Consider the following 22521-nt stretch of genomic DNA (forward strand, 5'->3'; position numbering starts at 1 on the left):
TGTTTGGTTTTTTTGAAAAGATACCGGTAACCTTTACTTGCTTGCCTAGATATTGTTTTCTCGTCATTTAAAAACACATGAATACATTTAATTCTCTCTAGGCTAAATTGTTCAAAACCCAAGAGACATGCAGTCTTGGAGATACTAATCCTACTAATAATTGATATCACAGGCAGTGATCACTGCTTTGGAATAAAAGTACACTGCTTATGATGATTTCTCCTATAGTTTATTTCATTGCATGTTGTAAACAACTATTATAACATATCTGAATTAATTTACAATAGTCCTTGCTTATGAATTTCTTTTTGGGCAATAGACACAAAGGACAAAAACAGGCCCTGAACTCCATGTGACAATTTTAAGCCTGTACTATACAGTAAGTCTGTTGCATTTTTTGTTTCAGTGTGTTAATTTGGTTTGCAATGACTCAGATCTGGGGTTTAATTTCATTTTTATCATCATCATCATCATTTATTATTGGCCAAGTACATTTCCCAACATACTTGAAATTTGTTTCGGTTACATTGCAATGTAAACATAGACACACTGTTTTTTTCATTATTCCTTTTGTCGCCCCCCCCCCACTCCATCAAGATGTTTGTCCTTCATAGTCCTGTGAGATGGACTTATTTATTTATTTATTTAAAATAATAAAATTAATCTAAACATATCAGTAAATGTTAGGCATTCAAATTGCCTAAGGCTAAGAAACTCAGGATGCAGTCCAGCCAAAATAAGTGTATGGTTAACTTCCTCCTATTGAAATCTATGAACCAAGGAGAAGAATTATATTGTAATATATCCTGGGATGAGTGGGGTTAGAATCCAGCACTTGTCTGGCTGAGCTGAGGGTTACCTAGCATAGCAAGGCAATGACAGCATAACTCCCCATTCCTGGCTTAGCTGGAGATACACTGCTGTATCTACCCAGGTGAGCCAAGCCCAGCAGATCTTAAGTCAACATAAATAGTGAAAAGGGGGCATTCCAGGGCATTCCAGGACCAGTGAGGAGGATGAGGCTGGATCCCAGGCTCATATGACATGGCAACCTTGCAAACGTTAAGCCGGCAGATAGGGTGGTGTAACTTAAACCCTATTCTAAACCCCTCTGCAAGTCTTAGGCAGGGTCAGCCTGCAGGAGCCCATCTCCTGAACAGAGTTTGGATCTGGTAAAACCTACACCAGTTTAACTTATGCCTGGCTTACTTTATGCCAGTTTCTTGTGCATAGGATTGTTCCTAAAGACATCTTTAGTTTTATTATGTCACCCCAAATACATTTTTTTAAAAATTGCAACACATCACTTCTACTGATAATATTCTGGTGTCTCAATAAACTTGCTTAGAATTATGGCACAATTCTATGCAGATTTACTTGCAAAGTCCTATTCAGTTCAATATACATGCCTTGAACGTGCCATTGAATTGCAGCCTGAGAATATTATTAATAACAAACAAACCTGTCAACAATTCAACAAAAGTATCTTTGGACACATTCTTCCTCCTTGACTTTCAATTTATTTGCATAACATTTCAGCTACAGATTTTGTATCCCAGCCTTCAGTTATTGGAGAGGAGATGGAAATGAAAATGCTTCTTGCCAACGAAGATACAATAATACTGAAGTGCTACTGAAGAGTTTATTAATTTATTTTATTACAATTGTATACCCACTTTCAAAAAGAATTGTATACCCACTTTCAAAAATAATTTCCACATCTGTATTACTATTTTGCACTAGGTTAAACTTCATATTATCTCCATGCTTCCATTAGAGAAATATAGGAAGCTGTCTTATATGGAGTCAAACTATTGATCTATCAAGCTAAGTATTATATACACTGCCAATCAGTTTCAGAAAGGATTCTTTCCCAGCACCACCTGGAGAGATCAGGAATTGGTAAAGCAGGTGCTCTACCATTGTGCAATGGCTTCTCTTTTTAAAAACAAAACAAAAAACTTTATTGAGATTTTAATTAAAACATATCAAATCATAACAAAACAAATTGAAACAAATCAACTCAAAATATAAAAATTCATACAGATATCATACTTCCAAATTTACATCTGAAAAGTAATTGATATCTAATACATAATTTGACTAAACCTTCCTGTCTAGTCTTTTCCTCTATGACATCCAAATAAAAAACACTTAATATTTCTCCTAAACAGATAAATTTTCCTCCTTTTCCATGTACTTCCTCTTGCCTTGATCTTGGTCTCTTTAAGCTTTTGATTGGTTACTGCTTCCCTCACCCAATGTTTCGCCTGTGTTTCCTTTTGTTTTATAATCTTTACCTGCAGTACTGGTCTCTAGAAATGAATCCAGGATTTTAATGTGGGACATTGTTGCTTCATATAATTTCCGAATCCCCCCCCCCCAATTTTGTTCAAAATTCTGTTTACTGCCGCCTCTAATCGAATTGGTTAATTTTGCTAAATCTACATATCCAAATCATTTTTCCTGCCACTCATCAATTTTTGGTATATCTTGTCTTTTCCAATACGTGGCTATTAATATTCTTGCGACTGCAGTTGCGTATAAGAATATTTTTTGATCCTGGTTTTTTTTTTATCCTGTGCAATGGCTTCTCATAGAAATGCCACATCCAGAAATGTTGTTTTCAGCTGTAAAAAAAAGAAATCTTTAACTGTTTTAGCCACACAAAAACCCAAATAAACCCTATGAAATTTTGCACTTTGCAAAATTCTGCTGGAACATTTTGTCTATAAATTGGTTCTATAATTCTATGATTGCAGCATCTGTTCTAACTTTTTATTATTTCCATTTTCAAATTCATATTTTCAATACAAAATAAAAAAATTCTTTCAGTAGCACCTTAATGACCAACTAAGTTTATATTTTGGTATGAGCTTTCGTGTGCAAGCACACTTCTTCAGATATTTTCAATAGTTTATCAATACCCACCCACACCCTTTCTGTGTTTGTGAACAAGCTTGCACCTTAATGAAAGAAGAGGATAGGGACAAAGCCAAGAGTGTCTTGCATAGTTTGGTGATAGTTTGGGATTAAAAAAAATAGTTTGGGATTTTAAAAAACAAGAAGACAAGACATTGTAATACTGTTTGTTTGTTTGTTTGTTTGTTGTTTGTAGATGCAAGAATACTGGTTTGTGGAACCTCTGAACCATACCATAGTGACAACGTTCATTATTCTGGGCTTCCCTAATACTAGGAAGGTGGAAATTGTGCTCTTTTTTCTCTTCCTTGCTATGTACCTTCTTACAATGACTGGCAACATAATCATAATCATAACAGTTAAGACAGACAGCCACCTTCAAACCCCCATGTACTTCTTTCTGGGAAACCTCTCTTTCTTGGACATTGGCTATACATCTTCAACAGTCCCTAAGCTGCTGTCTATCTTGTTGATGGGGGTGCACACAATTTCCTTTGCTGCCTGTTTGCTACAGTCCTACTTCTTCTTTTTTCTTGGGACAGCTGAGTGCTTCCTCCTTGCAGTGATGGCCTATGACCGATATGTGGCCATATGCTATCCGCTCAGATATTCAACAATCATGAATAAAAGAGTGTGTGTGTTTCTCGTGGTTGCCTGCTGGGCAGGAGGCTGTCTGGCCCCTATGGTAGCTGCCATAGTGGTGGTGAATTTACCCTTTTGCGGGCCCAACGTGATAAACCATTTCTTTTGTGATATTCCACCATTACTAAAACTGGCTTGCGTAGACACATCTCTTACACAGAAGATTGTATTCTTCCTTTCTGCTGTGGTGATTCTGAGCACGTTCCTGTCCACTGTTGTCTCCTATATATACATTAGCATAACCATATTGAGAATACCTTCCTCACATGGGCGCCGCAAGGCTTTCTCCACTTGTGCCTCCCATCTTACTGTCGTCTCTCTTTATTATGGGACAGTGATCTTCATGTATGTAAGCCCAACTACTCGTTCATCTTTTGACCTGAACAAAATCATAGCTGTGGTGTACAGTGTCGTTACTCCAATGCTCAACCCTATGATCTACACGTTGAGGAATAAGGATATGAAAGCAGCACTGAAAAAAATAATCCTCAAAGTGCAGATTGCTAAGAAGAAGCTTGATTTCTCCAGTGAATTCAGTCGCTGAGAAAATTATGTCTGCAACGGTGAAAATGGAACATCATAGGCACCAGACGGGTGGATTTGCATCCAGGGATGGGCATATTAGTCTATTCCCGCTCTATGTAACTTTAGCATGTGTGTGATCCAACCCATCTCATTGCCACATCAGTCTACAGCTTCTTTTTAATCTAAATAGAAATATCCAATAAAATGCGTTTGCATTCAGATTTTTCTCAACAAAATAATTTTTTTTTAAAAAAAAGTTCTCTCAAAAGATGCATGTTATTTGTTGTTTGAGCAGAGAACAGTGTCAAAATATATGGGAAGTATGAACACTGGTAATCATCATATTCAATCTGAAGTGAACAGGACAGAGTGAACTAAAAAGTAGCTCCCAAGTATTAAGAATCATTGACTTGTTCTCCAACATGCCCATAACAAAAGAATCAATAGTGGAATATGCAATTATCAATTTCCTTGGCCATTTTTTCTTCTTCCCTATCATTATCCGATGCAATAATTAAAGGGGGTCTACAAGTAACTTGGGACATGGGTGGCGCTGTGGGTTAAACCACAGAGCCTAGGGCTTGCCGATCAGAAGGTCAGCGGTTCGAATACCTGTGACGGGGTGAGCTCCTGTTGCTCGGTCCCAGCTCCTCCCCACCTAACAGTTCGAAAGCACACCAAAGTGTAAGTAGATAAATAGGTACCGCTACAGCGGGAAGGCATTTCCGTGTGCTGCTCTGGTTCACTAGAAGCGGCTTTGTCATGCTGGCCACATGACCTGGAAGCTGTACACTTGCTCCCTCGGCCAATAACATGAGATGAGCGCCACAACCCCAGAGTCGGTCACGACTGGACCTAATGGTCAGGGGTCCCGTTACCTTTACCTTACAAGTAACTTCCTCTAAGCTACTTCAAGTCTTGCACTGAGTTTCTAAACTGAAATGGAGCTGATTTTATGAATGTTATTAATGATGCATACAGTATATTAATTTGATTTGTTTTTCATTTTAAAATTATTCTTTTTTATAAGCATTAGGCACTCTTCAACTTGATATCCTTTGCACTTTCACACCCACCCACACCCATGTTTCTACATCTTACTAGGAGGTTTAGGGGATGGGGAGAGGTGGCAATGAGGTTATTAGCAAGCTTGGTGTGTTTGCTTGGAAACAAACCAACCAAATTTCAATGCACAACTGTATGGAAATGGCAGCTGGGTACTCGAACACACTCTCAGTTCACATTGGAAAAGGCCCTCTTAGCAAGCCAGAGTCCCATGTAAACATGCTGTAGAAGGAGGGGGGGTTGTGGGCGCCATGAGGCCCATTGGCTAGCTCCCGGGCGGGTGCTCCCTTGGCGCGTCCAATCCGGACGTTCCAAGGGGGCGTGGCTCGCTGATTTAAGCGAGCGCGGCCCGGAGTCTGCTTCTCTTTCCTGGACCCCCCAGCTGCTTCGTTTTCCCGCCCACCCTCCCTTTAGGCAAGGCTCTCCTTTTGACATTGCTATGGACCTCGGTTGGTCGCTGTTGAGGGGCCTGGTAGGAATTTTCCCACTTGGCAAATTGGCTCTGGCCTGGTGGTTTTTGCCTACCTCGTAGCAACTCGTCACAACTTTGGTTTTTTGACGGTAGGCATTGGATTATCTCTGAAAGGTTACAGGTGTGGGGAGGGAGGTTGCTGCCATCACCTCCCCCAAAATGTGGAAGGGTACCCCCTTAAGGAGTCCAGGGGCGTGGCCATGTCTGAAGCCGTGGTAGGTGAGGGCCTAAGGCACGCCCCCTAGTGGTGGCCCCAGGGTGAGTTCCTAGTTGATCTGCATCGCAGGGCTCACCCAACGGTGGTTAACCCTTCACAGACTGCCAGCAGAGCGGGCTGGAGTCGGATATAGACGGTTAGATCCAATGCCTAAGCCAATACCTCTCTACACCCGTAATCAATAAAGTTGTGGCCTTTTACGCCCATTAACCTTATGCAGTGTGTCCTGTGTCTTTATTTATTCTGGGAGGGATTGGGGTATCGCCACACAAATCCAGCATACTTTGATATGTACCAAAGGGGATTCATCACAAACAAATGAATATAATTTTTTTTCCCAGAAAATAGAAAACAAGTAGGAACAGGTATGTAGCTTGCAGGTGTTTCTGGAAACATCTCCGTCACTTGAGGGACAGGTAACCTCAGTGGCTAGGAAGGCCTATGCCTGGGTTTGGCTGATGTGATAACTGTGGTCATTTCTGGATAATGATAGGCTAGCCATGGTTATTCATGCAGTGCCAACCTCCAAGCTGGACTTACAATGGCAATGCATTCTACATGGGACTGCCTTTGAAGATAGTCTGGAAATTGGTAGGGCCAATATTCTCTGAGCGTGCTACCACTATCTTAAGTTACCACTGCCATTCCCTGCCTCCCAGCATTCAATACCTGAGGTTGACACCTCTCTTTGCCTAATAGTAGGGTCACTCCTTCTGATGAGATATGGGATACAGGAATTAAGCATTATCCCATGCTGAACAGGTGGTAGAATGTACAGCCCTAATATCTATACTGCACACAGAGTAACAGCAGTTTCATGGGATCGGCTCTTATTGTCATCAATGCTATCATCCAACCGAATGACTTCAATCAAAAGAAATTAAGAAAGAAACAAGTCTTGGCAAATAATTGTAAACAAGAAAACGAGTTGATTAATAAAAAATAATATTTTACAGTAAAAGTTCATTACATGCTCTATTCCCCATGTAATTCCTGTACTCTTCAAGTGGTTGGATATATATTTTCCTAAAAAATGAAGATATTCTTTGAAAATAATTATAACATAAATTTATATAAGATATAAAGCTGATAAAAGAAAGCCCATTCATACATCTAAATCACCATTTTATATCATAGCCATCAAGTCATGCACATGCCAGATCTATGTTAATGGTCAACAAATAATATTGTGTTCTGGGCAAATATTCTCCTGCACAATGTCCTTTTCAAAGCACCTTTCACCTCTTTGTTTCTCAGGCTATAGATGATTGGATTTAACATGGGTGTGATGACTGTATAGGAGAGGGAGAGGATCTTCTTTGTATCTGGTGAGTAACTGGATTTGGGCCGGAAATAGGTAGATGTAGCTGTACCGTAAAACAAAGTAACCACTACGAGATGAGATGAACATGTAGAGAAGGCTTTATGTCGTCCCTCTGCTGAAGGCATGCTCAGGATAGTGGTGATGATGCGAACATATGTGAGGAGAATCAAGAGGAAGGGAAACATAATGAAGAGCACAGTGGCCGTGAGAGCTTCAATTTCAAACATGTAAGTATCAGCACAAGCCAACTCTAGCACAGGGGGACTGTCGCAGAAGAAATGATTGACTTTATTAGGTCCACAAAATGGCAAACTGAAGATCCATGTGGTCTGTACAGTAGAGACAGGGAAGCCTGAGAACCATGATGCAGCAGCTAACTGAAAGCAGGTCCTTCTGTTCATAATGTCTGGATAACGTAAGGGATTGCAGATGGCAACGTAACGGTCATATGCCATGGCAGCAAGAAGACAGCACTCAGCTGCACCAAAGAAGAAGAAGAAATACATTTGTGTGGCACAGCCAGCATAGGAAATGGTCTTGTTCTCTATCAGGAAATTGACCAGCATCTTTGGGACAATGACCAAATTGAAGCAGATCTCCAAGAAAGAAAGGTTCCGGAGAAAGAAATACATGGGGCTTTGAAGCGTAAGGTCCAAGGTTGTGACAAGAACAATGAGGACATTTCCTGACAAAGTTATTCCATAGATGATAAGGAAGAGGGTGAAAAGAGGTACCTGAAGCTCAGGGTGATTGGAAAAGCCAATAAGGATGAATTCTGTAACACTGGTCCAATTGTCTTGGGTGATTAACTTTTTCTCAATCTGTGTCATCATGTCTTGAACACTGTCAGATAAAGCTGTCAGGGTGTTCCTTCTTCTATAAGCAATTTTCTAAAGAGATGGTGGTGTCTCTCTACCACTCTTCAACCATTGAACTTGTTCCTTTCTGTTAGTAGATGATATAGAAAGCAATAAAGGATGGACAGGTCAAATATGGGCAGTTTAAGGCAAGATAAGGGGAAATGCACTGTCATCAGTCTTTAAAGGTTGACTTACTCTGTCTAATTGTCCATAACTTTGTTAATCAGTGTTTTTTTCTTTAATGTGCTAATTTTGTTCTCAATGCTTTTCTCCCTCTCCAACACCCTGCACCACACAACAATTTCTTGTAGCAACTTCACATAAAATAAAATACTATAGTGTGAGTAGGAGAGTTGTTCACTCTCTCATTGACAAACTGTTAGATGGAATATGTTACATGTTTAACTGTGGCTGGGAAAAATCAATTTGAAACATATCATATAGGATGATATGCTATTTATCTGGGGTGCTGAAAGTGCAAAAGTGCTGCACTGGAGAGGAGCTGGAGGTGGACTGAAATTATGGAGGTTTACTCTGAAATTATGTGAATTCTCCATTCATCATGTAGAATGATGAATGCAGGCTAATACAAGTGGACAGAATACATTATGCAATGGAAAGGAAGCTTTGCGAATTCTAAATTAATACTAATAATAATAATAATAATAAAATAAATTAATTAATTCTAAATTAACTTTATAAACCATATAAAGTTTAGAATCACAGTATGTCCACAGTCAAAATGGGATGCTAGACTAGATTGGCTTGATCCAGCAAGCTTCTTCTTTTGTTCTTATTCCTAAATTGGAATAGGTGATTTAAAAAAACAACACCCCAGACATGTATGTGAATACACTAAAGTTGAACTAATAAATGTCCTGTTGATTAAAGCAGCTACATGACAAAGGTTTGCTAAGTAAAAATGAATAAATTATTTACCTACCTGCAGGATCTTAGGAGCTTTGGAGCCACCCAGATTATGAAAGATTTGTGCTTTGGTGACCAAGTTTTATTATATTAATTTCCTTGTGTGACACCTGGGATTAGATTGTCCCCTCTTCATTCTCCCTAGAGTAGTTAATGCTAATTAATATCTGATTAAACCAATTTTTACTTTTCAGAAAACACAGATACAATTATGTTAACAGGGATGTTTTCCCTACTGACATTTTGTGGGTGGAATAGAACATGTTTAAAGTAATATGCTGTTTCCCCTATCTACAATAGTAGATTAACAGTGTAGATAAATTTTAATTCTGATATACGTTTCTATCTTCATCAGCTATGCATTTTGTCATCAGTACTAGAGGGCTGTATTCCCACCACCTCAATAGTATCCAAGATACAGGCTCAGACCACAATGTGGAAGCAACGTGAGACCCTGCAATCCAGGTAGTTGGCCTAGATGACCCTTGGGGTCCCTTCCAACTCCACAACTCTATGATTTTATGTTCTTAGCATGGCACTAGCTGGCCTGGCCACGCATTGCTGTGGCTCATCCCTGTGATTGGCCCCATCCTGTCCCGACCCATGACCTCTCCTCCCCCCTCCTTCCCCATCCCCCACCCAGGAGAGCTCCCACCTCTACTCAGTCTAGTCTGCAAAGCCAAGCCGAGATGTTGTGGAGAGGGAAGCTTTCCTACTTGCAGTACCAGTGTACCCACCGCTAGAGGCCGCTGTTGTGCAACCTCTCCTGTGCTCCCAGCATCTCCGGCTGTCTGAGTTTTGTGTTCGGAAACAGTGGGTTTTACCTGCTTTACCTGCCATAGGTGTGACATCTGTCTACGCAAATTGTATGCAAACCCTCGGATATTCATATGTGACGATGTGTCCAAATTTCAACGCAATCAGTCAAGCGGTTGTGGAGAAAGGTCATAAAACACAAATATGGACCTTTTACATTTTTTATATATATAGATAGTGTGCTGTATAAATTATCAGTTTTATAGGAAACTATCACTTCATTGTGATAGCAACCCATAATGGGTTGTATTGAAAGGCTGCTTTTCTCCAACAGAAGGGGCTTCTTCCAAGGAAGATCATTCCACTGGAAGAAGTGTGTTTCATAAGAGGACAAGAATCTTTGGATCCAACACCTTGAGACAATCTAAAGAACTTAAGCACTGAAGTTCATATATAGGAAATACATAAACCAACCAACCTAACACATACATGTTCTTATATGCAGTGCTGACAAACACTGGCACAAAATATTTTAAACAACAACCACAAAGTCTTCATTTTTCACATCATCGAGAACCATAACAATAGACTAAACTAAATATCATCCCCAATTCCTTCCCTGTGCATCCTGCTCCCTCCTTCCCTATTGGCAGCCCTCCAATGAGTGGAGAGCTGCATTCACAATAGCTGTACACTTATGCAGGGCTTGTCTCCAGATGTTGAACTGCAGCTGTCATCCTCCATGTCCTTTGGCCATGTTGGCTGGGGCTGATGAGAACTGGAACTAAACAATGTCAGCAGGGCATTGGCTATGCCTGACTTTATGGCAGGCTAAGGAATTTAGTGGATCCAGCCCTAACATTTATCTGTTTCTATAAATACAGTACTTTCTGTTAGGATTCATTCCCCGCCTGCAGTCATAGGGTTATTGTGTATCATATGCCTGTATGTGTTTTCATTCCTACAGAGTGGAAGGGATGTAGACAGGATATTTTTCTTGGAACTGTTGTTCCTTTGTTCTTTCTCTTTACTGGCTGTGATGCCAGAGAGAGGGAGCCATGATGTAGAGCTCCCAGTTTGTTTATATGTAAATAAAGCAGTTTAGCCTTATTTACTGACTTGTGTGTTGTTCATCACGTTTGTGAGAGCATTGTTGGCCTGTGGGACCTGTCTAACAGCTGGCCCCCAGGACGGCTGAATTATTGACACTTTCTGTCAAGATTCTCAATCACAGAACAGCAGAAGGGGTCACTTACAACTTTATATCTCATTCTCAAAATATATTTTCAAAACAGGGAGATAAGTTAAAATGCAACAACAAGAAATGATTGAAGGAATAATTCAGTCTGTTACCTTTGTAGGGTACGTGCAGGTGAGTGAGGAATATAGGAAGTTGCCATATGCAGTCAAACCACTAGTTCATCTGGTTCAATATTGTCTACATTGTCTATGAGTGGATCTCCAAGATTTCAGACACTGAGTTTCTGTTATCCCCTTTTGTCATTGTTGGAGTCTCAACCTGTGCCCTTCTGCATGCAAAACTGATGCACTACTACTGAACTTCATCCCTGGAACCCTTCCAGTCTTCCATGCGATTATGCTGCAATTGCAGTGTTTTTTTACTCAAAAGTCTCTTCATGGCTTCTTTCACGTCCTTGTTTCTCAAACTGTAGATTATGGGATTCAGCATGGGAGTGACAACGGTGTACGATAAGGACAACAACTTCTCGGTGTTTGGAGAATATTTGGATTTGGGTGGGAAATAAGTTAACCCAGCTGTGCCATAGAACAAAATCACCACAACAAGATGTGAAGAGCAAGTGGAAAAGGCCTTCGGCTGATGACATTCGTAAGATTGTAGTGATGATATGAACATAGGAGCCAAGATGAGGATAAATGAGCATAGTACAGTTAAAATAATCCCTGTGACAGCATACAGCTCAAACAGATAAGTGTCTGCACAGAATACTTTTAACACCGGTGGACCGTCACAAAAAAAGTGATTGACCTTATTGGGACCACAGAATGGAAAACTAAATAGCCATGTTAAGGAAAGGGGGTGGTTATTTTTTCCCCCTGTTATGTTGTTCCTGTAATGCTAACCAGTCTCAAAGGAATTGTGATAGGAACAATATACCATTCAGCCTGGACACGGAGGTCCACTTCCGAGGGCCTTCTGGTGGTTCCCTCACTGTGAGAAGTGAAGTTACAGGGATCCAGGCAGAGGGCCTTCTCGGCAGTGGTGCTCTCCCTATGGAACACCCTTCCGTCAGATGTCAAGCAGATAAAGAAAAACACAACTTTTAGAAGACATCTGAAGGCAGCCCTGTATCAGGAAGTTGTTGATGCTATTATGTTCATTATGCTTTTATCTGTGTTGGAAGTCACCCAGAGCGGCTGGGGAAACCCAGCCAGATGGGCGGTGTATAAATAATTAAAAAATTATGATTGAAATTATTACAATAGAATTATTAATCAAACAGCATTTCATAAATGTTTTGCACGTTGACAAAAATTCCCATTGTATAAGAATTCAGATATTATTAAAGGAACAATCCTAGATGGAAAAAGCTGGTGTAAAGCATGCTGGTGCATAGAATCATAGAGTTGGAAGAGACCAGAAGGGCCATCCAGTCCAACCCCCCTGCCAAGCAGGAAACACCATCAAAGCATTCCTGACATATGGCTGAAAAGCCTTCGCTTAAAGACCTCCAAAGAAGGAGACTCCACCACACTCCTTGGCAGCAAATTTCACTGCCGAACAGCTCTTACTGTCAGGAAGTTCTTCCTAATGTTTAGGTGGAATCTTCTTTCTTGTAGTTTGAATCCATTGCTCTGTGTCCGCTTCTCTGTAGCAGCAGAAAACAATATTTCTCCTTCCTCTAAATGACATCCTTTTATGTATTTGAACATGGCTATCATATCACCCCTTACACTTCTCTTCTCCAGGCTAAACATACCCAGCACCCTAAGCCGTTCTTCATACGGCATTGTTTCCAAGCCTTTGACCATTTTGGTTGCCCTCCTCTGGACATGTTCCAACTTGTCAGTATCCTTATTGAACTGTGGTGCCCAGAAGTGGACACAGTACTCCAGGTGAGGTCTGACTAGAGCAGAATACAGTGGTACCACTGCAAGTTGAGGCGACATAAAATTGGACTAGTTCCAAGCCACTTCCAGCTGCTGCTACTGCTGCTGCTCTACCCAGAAACATAGCATGGGGGGGGAGCAGGTGAGCCATGCCCCTGGACACAGATTTTTGAGGGGACATAGAGCCCTGGCAGCTAAGGCGCAGTGCCAAGTTGGTCTAGTGGGCAGGTGGATGGAGGCAGCAGACAAGGCGGATCAGGAGTAAGAGTAAGTAAAACCTTTATTGGCATCAAACAAACTCACAGACAAAATAATAAGAGATTAAAACTGTCACTGTGGCAAACGCTGTGTTAAGAGAGAGAAGGGAGTAATCCGCTATCCGCTCTCACGACAATGGGGCTTCTAATAATTCAGACGACTGCAGAGTACAGCGACGAGAAAATAGTAAATTAAGATATTGAGCCACCATCATGCTGAGGGCCTGGTCCTTCCCCAGCAAAAGGAATTGTAAGATTTCCCGCTCTGGTCTCCTTCTGGGGATGCCGAGCCGGTCCAGGAATTGTTGACGAAGGTCGGCGTAAAGATTACAATGAAAAACCATATGTAGAAGGCTTTCCACCTGAGGGTCATGACACGGACAGATCCTCTCATCCTTTGCCCTACCCCGAGAATCTTCCCCACAGGAGGTTCGATGGATTTGCGTTGAACCTGGCCAACGAAAATGCCCTTCTTTCTTGTGGGTTCAGTAGGAAGTCAAGATAATTAGGTTTTGTTTCATGAGCCCACGGGAGGTGGAAAAGAAGGGGGGAACATGTTGTTCCTGCTGCCGCTATAAGATCCTGTCTCTCAATGTCCCACAACCTAGTTAGGACTGTGGCTTTGGCAGATTGTAAGGACATTGAGCGGAGGAGTTCTACTGAAAGCCCCAGTTGCTGTACCTTCCTGTTGAAGTGTTGTATCCCTGGGGGGAGGAAGGTGTCCGAAAGCATTTCCTGGAGGAAGGGATCTCTGTCAAGGTCAAGGCAGATTTTTAGCCAGAATATAAGGAATCTTGCCCAGGCGACAGATTCCACCTTGTGTTGAGCTCCCTCTAAACATAAAACTGCATATGGGACGCATCTTGGAACAGAGAAAATCTTGTAGAGGAAGGCTGATTGCACTTGCTCTACTGTCTGGGTGAACCCCGGGATCCAGATTGGAATGCCGTAGAGCAGTTGTGATATGGTCTTGGCATTGAAGATCTTGAGCGCAGAAGGGATATGCGAGTTGCCCCTTGTTGTAAAAAATCACGTAATTGCCTGCGTGGATATCTTACTGGTGTTCACCGCCGCGCCTCGATGTGGAGACCAGAGGAGCCTGTGGTGAAAGGTGATTCCTAGATAGTTAAATTTAAAGACCTGCTGGATGGGTTTGCCTCCAAAAACCCAGCTATAACTCTTGCATGAGTTACCAAACACCAGGATTTTGCTTTTTTCAAAGTTCAAGCATAAATTCATTTTGGACATGTACTCGATGCAGGCAATTACCAGTCGCTTAAGGCCTATTCTGGTCCGCGAGAGCAAAACCATATCGTCCGCGTACAGGAGGATGGGAATGTTTATGGCCTGGAGTTTTGGAGTGTGGGCATCCAGCTGCTTTAGTAATGGGGCTAGATCATTGAGAAAAAGGTTGAAAAGCGTAGGAGCAAGTACGCAGCCCTGTTTTACTCCTCTGTTGATACTGACTGGTGTTGTGATTTCGTTCCCAGAATTGATTTTTATGCAGCAGGTGTTATTGGTATAAAGCTTTTTGATCAGGTAAAGAAGTCTGGGTTCTAAGCCCATAGCCTCCAATTTGGCCCAAAGCAACCTCCTGTCGATGGTGTCAAATGCCGCTTGAATATCCAGGAAGGCCACATGTAGATGTTCTTTATAGAATCGCATGGATTTAGCGACTAGGTGAGACAGCACCATGCAGTTTCGTAGGGTCGATTTACCTGGCCTGAACCCAGCCTGTTCAGGGCCTAAGATGTTATTGTCATCGAGCCAGGTAGTTAGTCTGTTTAACAGATGCTTAGCGTATAATTTCCCGATGATAGAGAGAAGACTTATTGGCCGATAATTTGCCGGCAGCTTTTTGTCACCTTTTTTGAAAATAGGGATAATTATGGATTGTTGCCAGGCACTGGGCATAATTCCTGAACTATCGACCAACGTGAACAGATCAGCCAATATCGGAGCCCATCACTCCGGTTTAGATTTAATCAGTTTAGATGGAATGGCGTCCGGGCCAGGGGCCTTCCCTATCTTCATCTGATCAATTAAATTTATAATTTCTGACATGGATACTGGAGGCCACTCATCTAGGAAAGCGAGAGTGTTCTGATCTTGCCTGTCCGGTGGGATACAGTTGTCAAAAAATACTGACTTGAAATGATCTATCCATGTGCCCGATGGAATTAAGGTTAGCTGCTCATTCTGTTGCAGTGGGGGATCTGCTACGGCCTTCCAAAAATTTTTATGATCTCTAGATTGTATGGCTGAGAGTAAAATTTCCCAGCTTTTCCTGATATATCTTAACCGGCCAAGCTGGATGGACTCCCTTAGTTGTTGAGTTCTAGAGAAATAGATGTCAGGAAGGCGGGAACTGCCCGATTCTCTGGATTCTCTGTAAAGTTTCCTGATTTCGGCTTTCATAGCTAAAGTCTCTTTGTCGGTCCAATCACCGGGGCTTCTTTTTTTTGGAGGCCTATGCGAGTGCGTGTGGGACAGTTCTGCTATTAAGATGTTAATAAGTTCCTCAAACCGAATAATTCCCTCAGCTGGAGAAAGAGCACCTTTCTCTGCTGAGAACAATTGGATGTGAGGGCGATCTGGCTGCGACATCTGTCACCCCATTGATCGCCAGGGTTGATTTGGCTGATCTGGCTGGCTAGGCGGGTGTCCCCTTCCTCCCTCACTGCTCCATGTGCGTCCCTCCCGAAGCTGCGCGCTCGGTGGAAGAGGACGACCTTCCCAGATAGAAGGAGTGTACCGTTCTTCGGTCAAGGGTATACGATAGCTGTACTCCCCTGCTAGAACCTCCAAACAAGCGGATCAGGATTACTCAACACCTAGCTTGGGGGAAGGCATTCATCAATAGTTTCACTAGCAAATCATTCATTTTTCGTAAACCGTTTTGAGGTTTGTTTTCTACAATTATGCAGTATATAAATGAAATAAATAAATAAAATAATTGTTCTGGCTCTGCTAAACCTCCCCCTTCCCAGTCCCCTCAAATGTACAAAAGTGTGCATAGGTTTTTGTCACATAATTTCATTTTAAAAATCAGGGTAGTATGAAAATCACGATAGTATGAAAATCTACATCACTGTCAAGTCTTGGCCAAGGTCACTTTCTTAGGAGCTTATTTAAAGCTATCTTCACTTCTTTGTTTTTTAGGCTGTATATGATAGGGTTGAACATGGGGGTGAGGATGCTGTACTGAATGGACACCAGTTTGTCTAATGTCTCTGAGTACCCAGATGCAGGTCTCATGTACCTAATGAATGCTGTCCCACAAAACAGGAGGACCACAGTGAGATGGGAAGCGCAAGTAGAAAATGCCTTCTGCCTTCCTTCCGCCGAACGTATCTTGAGGATGGTGTTAATAATGCGCATATAGGAAGCTACAATTAGAAGGAGGGAGGCAAACCCTAGTGCCATGCTGAAGGTCAGAATCACCATTTCATTGGCAAAGGTACTACTGCAAGACAGCTGCAGCAGCAAAGGCAACTCACAGCTGAAATGGTTAATATTTCTGGGACCGCAGAAGTGCAAGCCAGTTAAAAGGAGGGTATTAACAAGGGAATCCAAGAAGCCTGATATCCATGCAGCTACCACCATTTGGACACATACACGGTGGCTGATAAGGGTGCTGTACCTCAGTGGGTTGCATATGGCAGCAAAGCGGTCATATGCCATTGCTGAGAGTAAGAAGATCTCCGTTCCAAACATGAAAATGAAGCAAAAGATCTGAGTGATGCAGCCATTGAGAGAAATTGTCTTCTTACTAGCTAGGAGGCTTTCAAGCATCTTGGGAACTGTTACTGAGGAATAGCAGATGTCAAGGAAGGATAAGTTAGTAAGAAAGAAATACATTGGGGTATGTAACTGAGGGTTCGTCCTTATCACCAGCATGATGAGCATGTTTCCTACAAGGGTTATTAGGTAGATGGACAAGAAAACCAGAAACAGGAAAACTTGGAGTGTTGCATCATCAGAAAGCCCCAAAAGAATAAACTCATCCACAATGGTCTGGTTTTCCATTGCACTTTTCACAACAGGCCTATGATCTAGAAAGAAATGTAGAGGGTGGGGGAGAGGAAGAAGACAAATTAATACATTCAAGAGGAATTGTGCAAAGCAGGTAAACAACAAAATGGGTTCATTAGGCTCATATATGTTGAGGAGAGTACAACAACGTTCAACCTCCTTCTGGCTCTTTGCTCTGAAGAACAACCTGTTGCTGAGTTTCACACATTATTTATACCACTTTGTGTCCAATTGGGCTAAACTGCATAGGAAGAAATATAGTTTGTTGACTGCAATAAAGACCACCACAAAATCCACATTTACTATTGCTTCTGGATTTAGCTCTTTTCTGTATATGTCATTGCATTGTCACAAATGGTTTCTTCTCATTTTTGCCACAACAAATCTTAGTGTTACCATCTGAATGTGCCATCTACGTTCCCATCAAAATTTTATTTAGGCAAAATTCGAATTATATCTCTAATATTGATGCCCAGAATGTTGAGGTGACTTGACTAAATGTTCATTAGTCTCATAAATCCACTCCTGCCAGCCAAATCCCCCCCCCTTAAAACCCTCTCCCCATTTTGTTGTCGCTCCACAGACGCGTATTTCTTTTAAAAGCTTGTAAAAATGCACCGAAGAGCTATAGCTGCTGGCTGCTGTTTCTGAGACCTTTTTTTAAAAAAATAAAAGGATTCGAAAATATATTTTTTTAGCCAAGCTGTGTGAGCTCTACTTGGTGAAGAGGACAAAAATGGCATTTGCGGTGGGGAGGAGATGGAGGCTCGAGGAATAAAAGATGGGCAATTTGAAGGCACTGCCTCGTGAAAGCAAAGGCTGTTTTCCCTTTCAGGGAGAGACTCCGCTTGCGCGTCTCTCCCCCCCCCCCCCTCTATCACACACACACACACACGCAGCGCCCACCTCTCGCTTCCCCCCCTCCTTGACGGCTTCTTCTCCCACGTGTCTCCTTGCTTTTATCGAAGGCATAAAGCAGCCTTTTCTCTTTTTCTTTCTATGCCGCTTGCTTGTCTGTGGAGCTGCCCCTTTAAGGATTTTGTACCTGGATCGCTGCTGATGGCGCAGTCCGTGCCTTGGGGATTAAGGACTTTTCCATTCTCGCTGTTTATGGGCTGCTAAACGCTGCCCTTCTCCCTGCACACAAGTTTAAATTTTGTGGGTAAAGGAAGCACGGGCAGTTTATCTCACCCTGCTTTCCTGCTGGCTCAATTGCTCTTTAATTGCTACTATTGTTCCTTAATTGCTACATTGCCTGTTCTCAGCCGGTAGCCTCTTTGCTATCAGTGAATGCAAAGGCTGTTTTCCCTTTTGCCTGTTGATTTCCTCTTGACAGCAGCGAGGCAGGCAAACTGAAATTAAAACTGCAGCGAGGAAAGCGCAGAGCTCTCGCAGACACGCGGGCGGTTTTTTTAAAAAACTGACATTCCATCCCGTCTTGTTTTGCCAAGAGACCCAGACCACTTGCATTCCTAGGCATCAAATGTTATGCATATGAAAGAGGAGATTAAGGAGATAGAGAAAGACAACTTCCTATTATCACCTAGCCTTTGTTCTGAAAGATAGAAACCTTACGGTAGCCATGAGTATATTTGTTAGGACCTCAAAGAGATCTGGGCATCAAAGTGAAGTACTTAACAGCCATTTAATAAAGCCAATTGTGATCTCAGGCAGCATCTGGCTAATGCAGCATCAGTCCTGAGAGAGAGAGAAACATGATTTCTAAATGGAGAAATAAACACAGCCAATTGTACAGCATCTGTAAAATTCATATCAAAAACCATTGCCCTATTATGATCCAGGTGTCTTAAAATGTGGGAAACACGGTAAGTATAGAAATATATCTTACTTAAAACAATAATATATTTAGTGCTTTGTTTAAAGTGTCACACTTTTAGAATTTGTGGCGAGAAAGGTGCTGGTACTATATACCCTTGAGTACCCCCAGAGAAAAAAGCACTGGATTATTATATAATAACAAAACATGATGCCTTCCCTATGTCTTGGAAAACAACTCCCATCTGTCCTTGCCAACAATTGTACTTTCACAATATTAGAATCTCTCTTTCATACTTTCTCTTTCATAAATAACTGATCAGACAACACAAATTATCCTTACCTACTTCATGTGTCTCCTTCCCATTGCAAACTACCATGGAAGTAGTGTTCTATACAAAGTTGATGGATGGGTTTTTCAGTGATATGATCAAGAAAAATAAATAGGTTCTGCATCAAATCACAATTCTATGTGCAAACTTCATCAGGATTGTTCCACAACACTATTTTTACATGGAGAGCATTACATCAACAAGGAACCCACAAAGGCTGTGCCTTCAGATTGAGCCAAGTGGAGGAGGGAAGAAGAGTTAAGTAACCTCTGGATGGGGAACCATTTCCCTGAAGATTAATCAAACATTTGGGATTTCAGTTATTAGCATTTTTAATGCTTTGAGATTGCTTCCTAGACATATCTTTTTTTTAATGTTTACCCCCTTTATCTCCACATCTGGGACTCACAGCAGCTTACAAAAATTAATGTGGACAATGTACAAAATATAAGACATATATTAAAACATCTAAGTATAAAACATTATAAAAGTGTTTATGGTGCAAAGGCCTTCTGATAGACTGAGAGGAGCATCAGTTATTGAAGGAAAAATAGAAATAGTGTATAATATTAGTAGTAGTTAGGAACTGTAAAAATTAAGGCTGGATTTGGTCAAGGCCCTAGCCAAATTGGGCATAATCAGAGGGCCTCTCCCCTCTGATGAGCTGGGTACCAATACACATGGATTTCTACAGGCACAGTTGGATTGGCTCAGAACAATTCATGCCTGACAGGGAGTGATGTAACAGATAGGGAAGCAGGGCGGCCCTAAGGCAAGGCTGGGTGGCGCAAGGTGCTAGGGGGCGCTGCACTGCTCTGCCAGCATGGCAGCTGCGCTTGGAAGCGGGAGGGGGGGAGCGCCGGAGGGACAGTTCGCACCACGGCACCAGGGCGCCAGCTATGCTTAAGACGGCCCTGTAGGGAAGAGAGGTGGCCAGGACACAAAAACATGTGAAAAAAGGCAAAGACCTACCCAGGAGAAAGTAGGTTCAGTGCCATGGCTTCCCTTCCTGCCTGACATAATGCCCACCCTTTGCAGCACCAGTGCCTCCACTCAACATCCTCAGGAGGTGGGTGCCTGCTTAACAAATTCTGCACAGTACTGGCTGCTATTCCTTTGCGAGCAGCTTACTTGAACAACGAAAGCTGCTCACAACAGCCACCATGCAGCATCACATCCTGGGTGGCATGCACCACCCCTGACTTTTTCTACAGATTGAAATACTCTTTAAAATACCTTAGCCCTACCCAACCCAAATTGCATTGGGGTGGATCTATGGTGGGGTGCAGGGCCCCCAGATAGGCTCAGGGCAAATCACCCTGATATTGGAGCTAATATCAGGGCTACAGTGTGAATGGGGAGGGGGCTGTTCCTGCAAAGCCCTAGTATAAATGTGTATATTAGGCAAAATTAAATGCAAAAATATGGATTGTATATTGGGGAAAATGTACATCAAAATGGTGGTGAAGTTTTGTGAATACTTTAAAAGCCTGGGAAAACAAGAACATACCCCTCAACAGACCCATTTGGAACAGGATAGCCCAGAACAACAGAAGCCATCCCAGCTTCTGATCAGATCCTAGAAAATCCCACTTTTTGGTCCAGTGCTCTGATATGAGTCAGCAGGCTTGCTCCAGAGTGCTGGACCAAAAAATGTTTTTCTTCTTCTTCTTTTTTTGTCTTGCGCTCTTGCACAAATCAGTTGGCTTCCATGGGAGTTTGGACCCAAAAAGTGTCCCAATTTTGTTCAGTATGGAACAAGAGAAACCTAAATTAACAAATTTGTACACCCCCTACTAAGGGTTCTATTGTATTTGTATACTAACTGTGCAATCCTAAACATATCTGCACAGAAGTAAGTTAATTCCGTGAAAGTATTACTACAGTTTAGGTATGATTTTCTTTTTCCTCCTTATTTTATAACTGGAATTCACTAGGCTAAGTATGCTGAAGAATTTCAGATTATGATGAATACCCGGGAGAGTATTAACAGGTTTGTCAAAACATTCCATCAGTGCACTTTTTTTAGGCATCAAGGGGGCATGCAGGCACTGATAAGAATTGATTTGCTTGGTAGACTTTCTCTCCAGCAGAGCAGTACAGAATGTGAAGCATAAATGTCTGATTCTTTGAGGTGGTATATCTTGGCAGAAGTTGATGTACCTGATTAGAATGAGCATCAGTCCTCCAAAAATAAAGGGGGGGGGAGAAAGATTGTTCACTGACACTGCTCTAATAAAAGTTGCTCATTGTTTATTTAAGAGTCTTAAGGCTAGAATATGCTGGAAGAGGGGGAAAAAACTCATTTCAGTATTTGTTCAGAGAAAGCACTCTAGCTTTTAAACCAGACATCCCCAAACTTCGGCCCTCCAGATGTTTTGAACTACAATCCCCATCATCCCTGACTACTGGTCCTGTTAGCTAGGGATCATGGGAGTTGTAGGCTAAAACATCTGGAGGGCCGCAGTTTGGGGATGCCTGTTTTAAACTCACCATAGAAACACATCTAAATGCAAAATTGTAACTCCCTGTTTATAAGTTACAAACTCCCCATTTGTAACTTCTGTCATCATCTTTGCAACATGAACAGAGTACGCGTTAGGTTAGTCTTCATTTGCAATTAAGGGAAGTATGGGCTGCCTCTCAATATTGCATCAGAAATTAATGGGGGAATATGTCTCATGTGGTCACTGAACATATACATGTGCTTGTGTGAGATACTGGGGGACATGTTCGATGCCTGCAGCTATTTACCGTCCAAAATGCAACTGAGTTAGCTGTTTGAAGTGCCCAACTTTTCCTTTAATATATCAATGAATGGTACTGGTAAGTACAAAACAACACTGTCATTTTCTTGGAAATGTATCTAACAACTGTGGAACTCAGTGTGCCTGCTTATACCACTAGTTGCAGCTTTGCTGACTTCTAATGACTGCCGTTTTTATTTCAAATATGCATTTGTATTGCGAGATCCACCAGAAGGGAATCTGATCCAGGATTTTGCAGTGTGCTTGCTCCTTGACATTTGATGTTACCTCTAATCAACTGAATTGTGACAGCTGTGTGTTTTAATAAAATGTGATCCTAGGTATGTTCTTAGTATCTGAAGGGCAAATGAATGATGTTTTATGGTTTATATGTTTCATTGTTTGTTTTCTTTCCTTTTGTTATATTTGCTTATATTTTTTTGAATTGTTAACACAAAAGTGCAATTTTATTAAGAAGTTCAGTTTTAAAACTGTAACTTAAAATCAAGAAGGGGACTTAGGGTTTCTATTCCAATATACAGGGTAAAAGGTATATGGGTATGTTTGTATTAGG

General features: G+C 41.7%; 3 protein-coding genes across 3 annotated transcripts; 1 reads left to right on the forward strand and 2 right to left on the reverse strand.

The window, feature by feature from the left end:
• Positions 1-3235: 3235 nt before the first annotated feature.
• Positions 3236-4108, forward strand: LOC132593120 (olfactory receptor 6M1-like). Its single transcript, XM_060282133.2, has one exon. It carries the CDS (start codon positions 3236-3238, stop codon positions 4106-4108), a length of 873 nt encoding a protein of 290 aa, XP_060138116.2.
• A 2902-nt stretch (positions 4109-7010) lies between these two features.
• LOC118094526 (olfactory receptor 10A4-like) lies at positions 7011-7997 on the reverse strand. Its single transcript, XM_060282134.2, has one exon. The coding sequence runs from the start codon at positions 7995-7997 to the stop codon at positions 7011-7013; it is 987 nt and encodes a 328-aa protein (XP_060138117.2).
• Positions 7998-16168: 8171 nt separating this feature from the next.
• LOC132593133 (olfactory receptor 5A2-like) lies at positions 16169-17092 on the reverse strand. The gene has a single exon (XM_060282198.2). The coding sequence runs from the start codon at positions 17084-17086 to the stop codon at positions 16169-16171; it is 918 nt and encodes a 305-aa protein (XP_060138181.2). The 5' UTR covers positions 17087-17092.
• Between the last annotated feature and the right edge of the window lie 5429 nt (positions 17093-22521).

Source organism: Zootoca vivipara, chromosome 12 (genome assembly GCF_965207765.1).
Source record: "Zootoca vivipara chromosome 12, rZooViv2.hap1.1, whole genome shotgun sequence".
Lineage (NCBI taxonomy): Eukaryota > Metazoa > Chordata > Lepidosauria > Squamata > Lacertidae > Zootoca > Zootoca vivipara.

Excerpts from the sequence above, each read along its gene's own strand:
- LOC132593120 (XM_060282133.2), top strand. The coding sequence starts at position 3,236 with ATGTACCTTCTTACAATGACTGGCAACATAATCATAATCATAACAGTT.
- LOC132593133 (XM_060282198.2), bottom strand. The coding sequence starts at position 17,086 with ATGGAAAACCAGACCATTGTGGATGAGTTTATTCTTTTGGGGCTTTCT.
- LOC118094526 (XM_060282134.2), bottom strand. The coding sequence starts at position 7,997 with ATGACACAGATTGAGAAAAAGTTAATCACCCAAGACAATTGGACCAGT.